At 50.8% G+C, this 13,321-nt stretch overlaps 2 protein-coding genes across 2 annotated transcripts; one reads left to right on the forward strand and one right to left on the reverse strand.

The window, feature by feature from the left end:
* Positions 1-1,343: 1,343 nt before the first annotated feature.
* On the reverse strand, positions 1,344-9,057 carry AYO20_00709 (pre-mRNA-processing-splicing factor 8; the record flags this gene model as incomplete). The annotated part of the gene is made up of 2 exons (XM_022639018.1): positions 1,344-3,636; positions 3,689-9,057. The coding sequence occupies 2 exons, from the start codon at positions 9,055-9,057 to the stop codon at positions 1,344-1,346; spliced, it is 7,662 nt and encodes a 2,553-aa protein (XP_022504809.1).
* A 467-nt stretch (positions 9,058-9,524) lies between these two features.
* AYO20_00710 (hypothetical protein) lies at positions 9,525-10,119 on the forward strand (the record flags this gene model as incomplete). Its single annotated transcript, XM_022639019.1, has 3 exons — positions 9,525-9,562; positions 9,669-9,792; positions 9,928-10,119. The coding sequence occupies 3 exons, from the start codon at positions 9,525-9,527 to the stop codon at positions 10,117-10,119; spliced, it is 354 nt and encodes a 117-aa protein (XP_022504810.1).
* Between the last annotated feature and the right edge of the window lie 3,202 nt (positions 10,120-13,321).

The following is a 13,321-nucleotide window of genomic DNA, read 5'->3' on the forward strand; positions in this document are numbered from 1 at the left end:
TGTATGATTTCTGTTCCAGAAGAAATTAGCCAAGATACCCTCCTAACGCTCTCATCTGGCCATCCCTTTGGGAAGCGAGTCTCAGTTGGTGCATGATTTACAAGCTGCGAGGGAGTAAGACGTCGTTTGCTACCCGACATGAATCAATGAGATTGATCCAGATCCAGAGAATAACGTCTTCTTCTCTTTCGATCTGTTCCAGCTCCATCATTGTACACGGCCATCACAGCTCTCATAGGCGCTAATATATGCAGACAACAAACCAACACCGCCAACGCGGCCATCTTCTCCCAATTCGGCATGATCATCCATCACCTCTGCGTCGGCTGCACATGTTACTCCTCAGCGGAGTCAGCGTTATATTGCGTCCGGCGCCCCGAACCATGTGCACGTTCACCTCTCCCAGAGGGTCTGAATTGTCCGGAATACGTCGCCGGGCGTGACGTGATGATTGTGCCATGTTGATTCATTTCCGACGTGTGCTTCTGTCGGCGGGCGAGGACTTGTCGCACGTTGAGGACGAGCCGTCGTTGATACCCCAGGACGGCGAGTGTACCTTTTCGGATCCCATTCGCGAGCAGGGCAAGTTGTCGATGGCGCGGCTGACGACTGCGAGGGAAAGGATTTGTTGAGATGCTGATACCGGGTTATCTCTCTTCGTATCAGGAAGATACCTAGCAACGAGTCCAGTGGAGAGACGTATTCTACGGTCAAAACCGTTTAGGACGAATATGATCACAATGTAAATTACGCAAGGAACGGGGGAGAGGACCATTCATGCTAGAAGTCCATCCACACGGTATAGACCTATTGTACCTCACTATCTACACACAAAGATGGGTAGAAGCTACATGTACACACACAAAAGATGTACCCGGATACGGGTTGACCATGTACCTACAGATCCATACGTCTCCAAGTCAGCTAAGCCAGTCGTGAGCCCCAATCATCCGTCGTCCGTCCCTCGTCTGAGCAAGTCCCAGCTAGTAACTAGTATATACTATAGGCCGAGTGAAGGGTTGATCGAGAGCGAGGGCAAGGATGAGGACAAGGATAAGTGAGAATGAACCACTCGATACCGATATCGAGTTCAATACAGTCAACGACAATACAATGCCCTACTTAACCATGGAGGTCACTGGCCTTCGGATAAGGATGTCCTTCGTGCCGTACCGCATATATGCATGCATACATGGATAAAACTAATACTCCATCTCATTCAGGAGACAAAGTCATTGTCATCTTCATATCTTACAAGGAATACCAGCCACTGAACAAACTACCTTATTCCTCCTCAAGCTTTTGTTGCCTCGCCTTGTTGTCGCGCCCCCCTGAAGAAATAATCATGCAAATGCATCCTCCCGGTCAGCCCATATGTCCTCCAACTCATTAAAGCTGCTGAAATGCACGGGCCGGTGCAAGTCGTCGTAGAACCGTCGCGGCGTGTCAATCTTGACGTACACGGGCCTCTTCTCCACCGTCGAAAACTGCGCCCCCATGAAACTGTAGTTCCACACGTCCGTCTCGGGGACCAGGAAATAGCCCCGGATCTTGTCAGACAGGAGGAGTTGCGTCTTGACTCCAAACGAGGTCGAAAAGCCCGCAGGGCTGTCCGACTGCGTGTCCTTGTTCGAGGCCCCCCACGCGTATCCTTGTGGAGTAAGTGTCCAGGAGCTGAGCGACACCGATCCCGGCGTGAACGAGACTGTCAACGTGATGGTCTTCTTGTCCCAGCTGGGATGTTGCGCCATCAGGCGGGAATGCATCGTCACATCCGCCGCAGTCATGTACGATGTCTCATTACCACTCACGGTGTGGATGATTCCGAGTGGCTCCATGGTCTTGAGATACTCATGTTGTGGTAGTTGATGCGGCAACTGCACCTCTCGTGTAGATCCAACCTGCGGAACCATCACGATAGTGCGGATTTCCTTGACCTGGTCATTGTCTGGTGGTGACGAGCCGTAGAGATATCCCGCCACCTGGACACGCAGATCCGCAATCGCGATGAATTTCTTGAGTATATTCTTGGGGAGTACATACGTGTACGAGTCCTCCGATTCGTGAATGTCGTCGCTGGAGATGTAGATGTTGTTCGCACGCGTCCTCAGGTTCGACGTCGCAATCGCCCGTGTCCGCCATTCCGTCTTGGAGGCGAACGACTGTTGCTCGTATTGCGAGGTCGTCGTCACAATAATCTCTTCTCCGCGAACATTCTGAGTCTTGGTGGTCACCGCAGTCAGTTGTTGTTGGTCTTGTTGCTGCTTTTCAATCTCGGCGGCCTGCTGGCGTTGCATCGACGGCGCCGAGATCTCCATACCCAGAATAATGTCTCGCACTTCACTGCTGGTGAGGGATTGGACGTTGACATTGTTCTTCTTGCCGTAATCGTTCAAGATAAGATCTCGAAGCTGAACCTCGACTTTGATCCAGTCTTCGTCGGAAAGAGTAGGCCAGATGTGATGTGCTTGAGTGATGACCGTCTTGTCAGGTCGGAGAAGCAGCTTCGTCTTGTCCGTGTTCACATGCAGAGCGCGGAGAATAAGGATCAATCTTGAAAAGGCCGTGTACGACGATATCGACTTCAGCCAGTCGTCGTACAAATTGAACAGAACCATCTGCGGCTCCTTGGCTTGCAGAATCATATCGGCCAACTTTTCCACCTTCATCGCAGCCTGGAATGGCAGCTGGAGCTCCGAAGCTCGAATCGAAACGTTCGGGAAGTCCAACAAGTGAACTTCAAGCGGATCGAGGAGACCTTTGCGAGTGACAATGAGCTGTTTGGGTTGTTCTTCGACGGGCAGAGACCTGATCAACGCCGCGACTTCTTCCGCAGTTTTCCATTTGGCCAACTGCCCAAGACGCTTTTGACCAGCCCACACACTGGTGTGGATGATCTTCAAGAAGAGTTGTCCAGTCTTGGGATTGAACACGAAAACGGCGCCGTTGATAGGCTTCGTCGTCAGATTGCCCTCGAACGTCTTGTGAATCGTCACCCGGTACACATTTGTGTCATCAATGAACAGTTGAGTTTGGTTGCTGAACAGTTCCGAGTAGTTCTGCGAGTTCAAGAACTCTTGAGTGCTTTCAGACGCGTACAGCTGTAGACCTTTCCTGATGCGTTCACGGAGCACGTAAAGGGCTGGATTCGCTTTCATGATCTTCGCCATTGCCTGCTGCACCAACGCCTTCAACCCAGGGAAATATTGTCCATATGCAGAGTACAGATTGTATGCGAGGTCAATACCGACCATCAGACCTGTCGCCGAAGGGTAGATGCTCATGCTGTCAGTGGTATAGTCGAGATATTTGGCCCGGACGTAGCGCTCAATGTCGTGAGAGTCGTAGTCACCATACCGCAATTGGACGTCGACCCAGAATTTGTTGGTTGTCGTGGCTTCAATCTGATCTTTCGTGTCGAAGAGGAGAGAAGGTCGAGTCACGTTCCACTTGTGACTGGCCAACAGTAGGATATCTGCACAGGAGCTGTTCATTTTGTACGATTTTCGAGGGTGGATCGTCTCCTTCTGCACGGTCTCAATGCCCAATTGCTCCAGCTCCTGGTCGAAAACTTGACACAAGTCCATTACAACGGATTCGTGGATTTTCTGCCACAAATGGGCACGGAAGATCTGACTAGAAGTATTCGTTAGTATGTGCTAGGAGGGACGGAGTGGGAAAGACTTACATCAAACTAATCTTCAGCGTAGGGATCTTGCCGTGAAGGAAAATGCCGGTCAAATCAAGCTGCACCTGGAAACCAACGTAGACATTTGCTCTGTTGATAGTTGGCGACCACCACAGGGTGAAGCGACGGTTGGGAATTTGGTTCAAACCAGAACGTTGGGCGTTTGTGAGTTTCTTGAATTTCATAGACTCCTCAAAGCCGCTGTTGTGGAGCACGAGGTAATCATGGCGAAGATAGAGTTGATCCTTGTCAACGCGGAAACCAGCCCATCTGGTGGGTTCGGACTCGAGGGAAATATCTTCAACGACAAAGCTGTGGACTTCTGGGTCGACTTCCACAGTGTGCTTTGGCGCCGCGAATCCAGGTGATCGGAAAAGCCGGTATTGGGCCCTCTGGGTTGGCTTCAGACCCGCGAACTCTGCCGCTGTGATTTCAACAGTATCATAGCGTTGAGTGGGTTTGATGAAACTCTTTCTGTCAGAGCTGGAGTGGCGCAAGTCCTCGACATCGCTTTCCGCCCCCTGTTGATGGTGAGAGAGATGGGAACCGTTGTGCTGGGTCTCACTGCCCTTCTGATGATAGAAGACCAGGATGTGGTTCGATGTGACGACAAGGTCTTCCACATCGGATTCGATCTTGATACGATACAGACGATCCTTTCCGTTCACAATGTTGAACGCGCGACGAGGACCACCATCAGGTCCCAGAAGCAGATCTCCTTCCACGACATCTTCGACAGCGACCTGGGAGCCGTCATACCGCAGCAGCATGGTACCATTGGCGAGACATGCTCTCTCCCAGAAAAGACCCTCCCAAGATGGGAAAGCTGTTGCCTTGAACAGAGTATGTTCCAAAATAGTCTCGACACCGCCCAACGCTTGGATGACATCGGTCCTATACGCGTTCAGATTCCACAGTTTTCCATCGTGTCTCTGACTCGTCCACCAGAAAGGGTTGCTCTTCATCAACTGATATTGCTTGAACTCTGTTCGGGCTCTGAAGCCTTTGTCGAAGCTCAGAGTGCTCCGGTCTTTCTGGAACAGAGTATTGATACGCGGTAGACCTCTATCCCAGCTGTCCTCGAGATCCTCGAGAGTAAGTCTTCGATTCTGCTGGTTGGCTTCCAACCGCTTCTGAGAATATTCGGTCCACACGCGCTGGGAATCGATGAATTCGGCCTCCCACGGAATGATATATCGGAAGATGTTGGGAATAAGAGTTTCCTCGTCATGGGTCATGCCGGCTCGATAATGAGTGACACCAGTATCAGTTTGCTTCGACCATCGTTTATCGCTAGTCGGGATCAAAATGTGAGAACCTGAGATCATGCCCAAACCACCGAGCTCCTTGGGCGTATAGAAAACAGCCGGGGGGAAACGAGAAGGCATTTTAGAGTTCAGGCCGATCTTTACACGAGTTTGGATCTTGGTCTCGCATTTGACAATGGTGTCCAGCAAGTTGACAGTAGACACGGCAGCCTCTCGGTAGTAGGTGAACAGGGCAATCAGGGTCGTGTTCCACTTGTTTGCGATCTTGGTAAATGTCGTTGAGCCCGAAGACATCAAGATCTGCCTAATGCGGTTGTTGAATTTCTGGATGTCTTCTTCGGTGACCTGGAGGAAAGCGTACGCAGTCCTCTCTTTGGTTTCGTTGTTGGCGAGAGCCCAAACGCTGTCTTTGATCGGGAATTCATCGTTCTGGTTGCGGATCTTTGGCAAGATTCTGACTTCGAAGCCACACATTGAGTATAACAAATTGGGATTGTCCCGGGAATAGACGCTTGCGAACGTGTCATCCCATTCAATCGTGGTGATTGAACGAGGCAGTCTGTTCTTCAAATCCCAGAATACGGCCCGGCCGAGATTGACATCGTGTCTCATCAACCGCATTCTAGAATCTCGAGGCCAGCATTTCTTGTTCTTATATCCAATCACGTTCTCAAAGTTCGGGTCTGGCTGCTCCGTTAAGAAGCGCTGGATCAAATCCTTCGACTCCTCTGCAGTGAATCTGAAAAAGACCCAGATTTTGTCGATGTATCGTGTGTACAATCGAATGGGATGTCTGGTCTCCGTCTCTCTGTCCCGGAATTGCAAGAAGTCGTTAGGGCTCTGAGGCGGTCCAGCGAGCTCGCTCGCTCGTTGAAGACCCAGGAGGAGAAGATCGATAACCAGTCCGTAGTACTGGAAGACGAAGCCTGAGAACTGAAGGCCTCTAATCATGCCGTAGCTATTCGTATGGTTCATATCTTTGTAATTCAGCTGCACATTATTTTTCGACGTGATGTAGTCCGCCAGATTGTGATCCATAATGAGTCGAAGCAGACGGTTGAGCAAAGTCAAATCAATCTTCTCGTAGACCTTGGAAAGCTGCGTTTCGATCATGACGTTACATTCTCCATCTGCAGTCTCCCACACATTTGTCAGGTTGTTGATCCCCTGAGCCCATTTGTAGACCAAAAGGGGTGGGACCTCCGAATCTGAAGGCTTGACCCACGATGGGAAGAGATGCCGGGTGTCGGCCTGGTACCAGAGATACTGGTCAAGATATGCATCGGTAATTTTCTCAATGGGCTCAACGTCGTATACCGGGTTGATTGAGCTGTAATTGTCGTTCATGTCAATCCCGACTTCTTTGAATGCTCGCTGAGTCAACAAGAAACGCTTGATTCGAGCAAGGGTAGTCCCTGGCGAATCGTAAGCCTGTTCGATCAAGGCCAGCTCTTCTCTCTGACTCTGGTTCAGTCTGCCCTTAACAGAGTAGGCCTCTCTAAGTCTTTCCAAGGCCAGAATGAGAATCTTCGTGTCATGCTTGTAAGACACACTGGGGAAGGGAATGGGCGAGAATTTTCGTGATTCAAGCCAGTGGACGGTGGTCGTATAAATGGCGACGGCTTCCTCCGAGGAAACATAAGGACCGTCTTTCATGTAGTTATGCTGCCTTTCTTGTTCAGCTTTCAGCCATAATCGGGTGAGGCGACCAAGGTTCTTCTTGGCTACTGTCTTGTCAACAGTTGCACCTCTTCTGATACGCTCTCGGTTATAATGAGCCACAGAAATCCACCAGTCAGCCTTGCTTTTGACATATCGCAAGATGATGTTCTCAATGGGGGCAGGTAGCCCTGGGACTTTCCATGGAATATTGCTCTTCCAGCATCGCCACGCTTCGGAAAGATGCTGGAGTACGGTATTGACCTTGTTCTGCCTAATACCTTCGGGCATCATATCCATCAAATCTGCCATGACCGAAGCTCGAAGTTCGAGGTCAAAGTGGGACTCCACGCGTTGCTTTGTGACCGTCTTTGCCACGCCCTTACTGTGGCGGCCCTCAAATTGTCTGGACAACAAGTTCCCGAGCCATCGTTCAAGAAGAGGGATAATGCCACGCATAAAGAAGAGCCAAACTCTCCAGGCCGGAGCCCAGAAGCCACAACCTGGACCTTTTCCGACTGGACCAGAATTGAAGCGATAATAGATCAAGTGTTTCAGATCTTTGCACGATCTGATCTGATGCATGAGCTTGTATTTGTACCGGTACATCCCAGTCAATTGTCCAACGTGGTTGAAAGCATAGAGAATTCCGTCAGCTAGTTGAAATGCATCGATGTTGCCAAGTCTGTATTGGACCTGGGCGTCGACGATGAGCTTAGTGAGCCTCAGAATCTCTCGCATCAAGTGGAACGCGTTGCCGAATCTCGATTTCTTACGTTCCTTCGTCGTCAGGGTTTTGACGGGTTTAAGGTTGAAGTTGTAGTCCAAATGTAGATACGTCAAATTCTTGCGGTGGATCAGAAGATTCAGCATATTGAATCCTTGTCGACAGACCTGTAAACCCGCCTCTACCCAGTCGATGGTCGTTTGCTGGAAGAATTTCGTGGATTTCAGCGTCTTAAGAAGGTCCTGTTTATTCTGCGCCTTGGGCTTCTTCCTATGCAGCTCATTCAGAACGTAGGTCTTCAATAACTTCTGATATGACACTCGGACTTTGACTGGCTGGCCAGGCGGGCAGTGTTCCAAATACCACTGCTTGACCAGAGGGACGTCCTGGGCACGAACCATTTTCCCGGATCTCCGATCAAATGGAAAAGGTGCCCACCACAAGGCGATAGCAGAAGCTGTCTCGCTGGTGTACAGCTCCTCGTCCGCGAGGAATGGCTCAACATTGCCTGGAAGCTCGAAATCATCGTTTTCATTATTCCCTTCACCAAAGATCTCATCCTCATGGCTGATAGTAATGTTCTTTGGCGCCACTGACCGTGAAGAGATGGGGTTGATGACAGGATCAAAATAGAAGGCGGGCAAGTTGGGATCCTCTGATCTGACGTAGACAACCTGAGGGTGGGAGTACCATGAGAGTTTCACACTTCGTGGCAGCGAGTTGTAGAGGTAAGGGAATGCGACTCTGTATTCCGTCCGAATCGGTGCACGGAAGATGATCCGATCAATTGCGTTGAATTCGCCAAAATCCTCGTCGTTGGGGTCAATATCCTTGTACAACGGCTCGAATCGTGGCCCACCGGGAATGGCCACGTTGAGAGCTTTCGCGGTGAAGAAGCTTTCGCGATCGAACATGTGGAAGTAATTCTTGTCCACCACGTCGCTCAAGAGCTGGTGAGACAGTCGATAAAGGGTAGCCATTTGTGGCAATGTCAAGTTCCATGTCTTGTAACTCGGACCATTGACGTGTGGCGTGTCCAGAAGAGGCCGGTGGTCATAGAACCATTCATATACAGGGCCATCCTCATTCTCATCCAGTTCCATCTGAATAGGTTCGAGAGGTTCGACGTCCTCGATGTTTTCCGACCAAGACAGCGGTGGTTCTTCGTCGTCGAAAGGAGGAAAACGCATGCGCTTGAAGTGTCTCCTGTCGCTCTTCTCTCGTCTCATCGAAACCCACATGGTTGCCCACTGCGCGTGAAAAACAGGCTCGATGACCCGGGGAATTTCATTCACGAGTGTCAGACACCCGTTGACATGATACAACACTTTGACTTCCCTCGCGCTTTCCCAAGGCATGGGCATGTTTTCCAAGAGCTTAAACACTGCGTGTGGCATGTACTTCAACGCGCCCAGATAACTTCTTTTGTCGCTGCTGAACTTCTTCTGGCTGACGTCTCCAATGTCCTTGACAATCTTCCTCAGATGTTCCGGCGGCATATCGGCCTTTTGGGTTTCCACAAAGCCGCCCTTCCTCTTTTCACCATACCGATTGCGCTGCGTGCGGAGCCACTCCTTCTTTTTCTGTGTAAACTTGGCTACACGAGGGTCGACGGGAGGACGATAACCCGGAGGTGGAGGAGCCATCCCAGGGGGAGGCGGAGGCGGTAATCCAGCACCCCATCCTGGCGGAGGAGGGGGTGGTATTGAAGCCATGCTATCGCTGGGCGGATGATTGTGACTGTCGCGATAGAGAAGATGAACTCGTCGTTCGGTCTTGGAGAGATCTTTGAAAGTCGCTTACCATTTACGACACGTGTTCTGCCCTCTCCTTCAGCCTCGGGGGCGAACCTATCTGCTCGTAGGTACTCAGATCTATCATCCACCAACTGGAGGCCTTAGTGGATGAACTGAGTGCGACAATTGTTGACCTGCGAAGCGGGCGTTCGCTGTCAAATGGCAAAGAAAACTTGACTTGTCAAGGTCAGTTTCGCCCGCACACGTGACTGGGGGAGAGCCAGAACCAGAATTAGGACTTGGCGCCAAGCCGGAGTATCATCGGCAGAGAAACTTCGCACACGGATTTTCGCAGAAGCGGTTCTCGTCAAGTCAACCGCAGATTCACGACACGCAACGATTTCCTCGCCTTCAACCCATCCCATTGCCTATCAAACACCGTCGCAATGGCAGGCGTCAGACTTCAGTACCGTCGCCGGAACCCGTACGTATATTCCTGTCAACTCTGCGAAGACCAAGACCATCGCAAATTCATGGAGGAAAATGGGCACGAGGTTCAATAGCTGACAACAACCTGCAAAACCTAACAGATACAACACCTCGTCCAACAACGTCCGAGTCATCAAGACCCCCGGCGGAAAACTTCGTCTTCTTCACATTAAGAAGCGTGGCACAGCCCCGAAATGCGGTGACTGCGGCGTCAAACTACCAGGTGTAAGTGATGAGCCGCTGAAAGGAGGAGAGAGACCAGCACATCTACACCCACCCCCACAAACCAATCTTTCAATCTACGCACAGAAGGATTTGAAGACCTCTTCTCTAACAAAAAGCCATGTGATGGTTCTATAGATTCCCGCCCTGCGACCCAAAGAGTACGCCACCACCAGCAGACCACAAAAGACCGTACAGCGTGCATATGGAGGCTCAAGATGCGGCAACTGCGTACGAGACCGGATCGTCCGCGCGTTCCTGATCGAGGAACAGAAGATTGTCAAGAAGGTGCTGAAGGAGACGCAGGAGAAGAAGACGGGGAAGAAATAGAGCAGGGTTTCCCAAGAGTGTAGCTGGGAGATGGGAAGATGACCGTCACCAAATTCTTTTTGATGAGACATGGGGCGTCTTGCTTGTGACCGAAACTTACATGCGGTCAACGGCGATGGTCGGAGAGCAAAAAATGGCAATGGAAAATATTCCGATGTGTGGACGATGATGGTGCTGCACTTGTGTCACCTAGGCTTCGGACAGGTGGAAGAGAAGCATCTTCAAAGACAACAAGTTTCACGATTCGAGTGGTCAAATGTCACTACGAGGTGGTTTCAACTCTAGGAGATATCTCGATCGAAGTACCAGTAGCATAGGTGGCGTGATTTGTTCCCTTGAAGAGCCCGGACAGTTCTCATGTCATTGCAGAGTCCTATGGCATGTGTGCACCATTTTTCTCCTCCATGCTCCTGCTTCCCTGCGCCCGGATTGTTCGAGTATCACGACAATACCCTAGAACTGAAGTCGCCGAAGTTTAGTCTGTGGTTGCTTGTTCTCGTAAGACATACAGGTCGGTGAGATCGGCATCGCAATATTTGGGCGCCGTCCACCTGGCTCTCCAGGACAGGGCCATTGTGACAAGGTATTATCGTTTCCGCAGAACATCTGGATGACAGCATCACTCTGGGAAGAGAAACAGGGCTAGAATTGTCCTGAGTGGACTATCGTGAGAGCCGGTGTAACACTTCCGGCAGTACGCGACATGAACATGTTCTGCATATGGTCACGATTCCACCTTGCAAAGTGTCAGTATAGCAGGATTGAGTCGTGCGTCGCATACTCACCCTGGAACAGCCCAATTATGCCTGCAGCCTCGTCCACTTCAGATGCGGAATAGTGATACCAGCCACGATCTGGCCCCAAGCGGCGCGATGGTTGAGAGACCACCTGTTCCATGCGCATCAATCTTCGCATGCAAAGATATTCTTGTTAGTTAAGGTTGGTAGTAACACCGCGCAACGGCTCACAACGCTTTTACGAGAACGGAATCAAGGCAAAATTTCCGCGGCCGATTTCTCGTGCGCTTTCACATCTTAAGTTCTTTGCAAAGCACTTGTCCAACAGGTAGATAATGGTTGAACGACAATTAGAAGATAATCCGTAATTTCTCCTGTGAGAAATGCTTGATTGCCGAGACTCGAAAACCCTCCAGGGACTCAAAGAAGGGACCTCTATCAGATCGCGCTCTTGAGTGGGAAGGTAACACAATGCCGCTGTCAAATCTGTCATATCTGCCGGCTGCCATGCAGACGAGCCACTCGAGGATCAACCAACAAGTTGGTCTGGCAATGGGAGCCACATTTGTCCTACCTCATTGTCATGTAGTTACCACCCTGGCAGGCACATCACTTGCAGAGAGGCATGAGACATGAGAACATTGAAAAGATCCTGTGTCGGCTCGGAGAGCAGCATCCGAGGCCAGGCACGGCGTTCATGGGAATGTGAGGGTCACCTTCAGTGGACTGCACACCCCCTCTGCGTGTAGAATAGAGAAATACTTAGGGAAAAGGACTGGGGTTGGCGGGCCGAGGGCTATGGTGATACAGACGGATCTGTACCACAGAAGATTTTCAGTCACAACTCTCTGGTGGTCGCGACCGAAACGCGAGCTTCAAAATATTCCGCGGGGTTTCCGGGTCTCAATAGTGATGGGGATGATATCGAGATTCGAGACTCGACCTCTCGAGGTGAGAGAGAGGGAAGAGGTGGCAGGGCTTCATCCCACCTTGTAATCCATGTCGCCATCCATATCCATGAAAAAGCGCGAGCGTTATCTTTCCAAAACCAGTGGCTGCCATGATGGTGTCGAGGATGTCCGTGGGGCGCCAGAAGTGTTGTGACATTCCCTAGTCAGCTTAATTGGGCGGTGGGATACCTGTGAGACCAGTTTCTGCTGGTGACAGAGCTGGTCACACCATTTACTATGAGGTATAACGGGCACTCGTAACCTCGAGGAAGGAACGATCTTCGATACCCTGACAGATGTGCTCGGCCAATGGATTGGAGGGGAATGGCGTAGACCTCGTGGTTCAACCATTGAGAGTAATAGAGTGAGCGCATCGAATGTCAATTAGTCGGAAACCCTGGCTGGGGAACCTGGTGTGCACCGACAGTGCGAGGTTGTCGTTTGATGTTGTGGTACAGTGCAAGGCGAAACCCTCCAAGGCTTGCCCTGGATGCTTCTGTGGTTGTCTTGATCTGGTCAATCCCAGGTTGTATTGTCATACGTTGCCCAGCATATGTCAAGCACGTTCTGAACAATTGACTGGGGCAGGGATACTCGGAACCGTGCATGACGGGTTGACGGGAAAAAGAAGCTGTTTTGCCTCGTTGAATCTATCAGATTCAATCGATACTAACCAGGGAGTGAATCTGGTGGGTATTGCATGGTACGGTCACCGCCAAAAGTGGACAAAAAGATTCAAGGTTCGACCACAGAACGATGTCTGGCCCATGAGGACTTGCCCATCTAAGATTTGTCACCGGCGTGGGTTGGAGATGGCGTGGACCGTTCTGCGAGACTATGTCTCTGAAGAGACTCATAGTTTCAACATCCCGGAAGCTTCAGCCGTGGCAAGATGTTGGAGGTTGTTGAGAATTGAGCGAGCACCTGAATTAGGATGGAAATCCTAGCCAGGGGTAGTCTTCTGCTTTTGTCCGTCCAATGCTCTTCTTTGGTAGAGGCAAAGTTTTTTTGTTCAGGGATTGGCCCTTGTTCGCCTCGCAGAAGTGCGTCGACATGGGCTCTTACCCGGCAATAGATGGGGCTGGAACTCCTAATGGCTCGAAGACATGTCTCTCAGCCCCCCCGGGTTGGCACAGGAAGAAGCATCGAAACTCTCAGTGTCCAAAACCGACAGCCCAGTTCTTTTCATCGAGGCTTGCCCGCATTGAGAAATTTGTTACGTCGGGCTATATGTCCAGCCCAGGCGGGAGCGGGATGGCAAAGGGAATTTCGTGACGAGATCGATCGCATGCTGCCGTAGATAATCGCAGATGCCCCAGCTCGATCACACCATCCAGCAGCCTATCCTGGCCAAGTGGATTGGATATTCCGCCTCCACAAACTCAAAACCGAGATTTCGAGGCACGTTCTGCCGCATGGGACTTGTCTTAGTAGTCACTTGAAGCAAGGACCGATGCAAGGGAGCCAACACTATTATTCCGCTTTGTGGAGCTGAGATCGGGAGTAATCTTCTCA

This window comes from Fonsecaea nubica, assembly GCF_001646965.1.
Source record: "Fonsecaea nubica strain CBS 269.64 chromosome Unknown Scaff3, whole genome shotgun sequence".
NCBI classification, from domain to species: Eukaryota; Fungi; Ascomycota; class Eurotiomycetes; order Chaetothyriales; family Herpotrichiellaceae; genus Fonsecaea; species Fonsecaea nubica.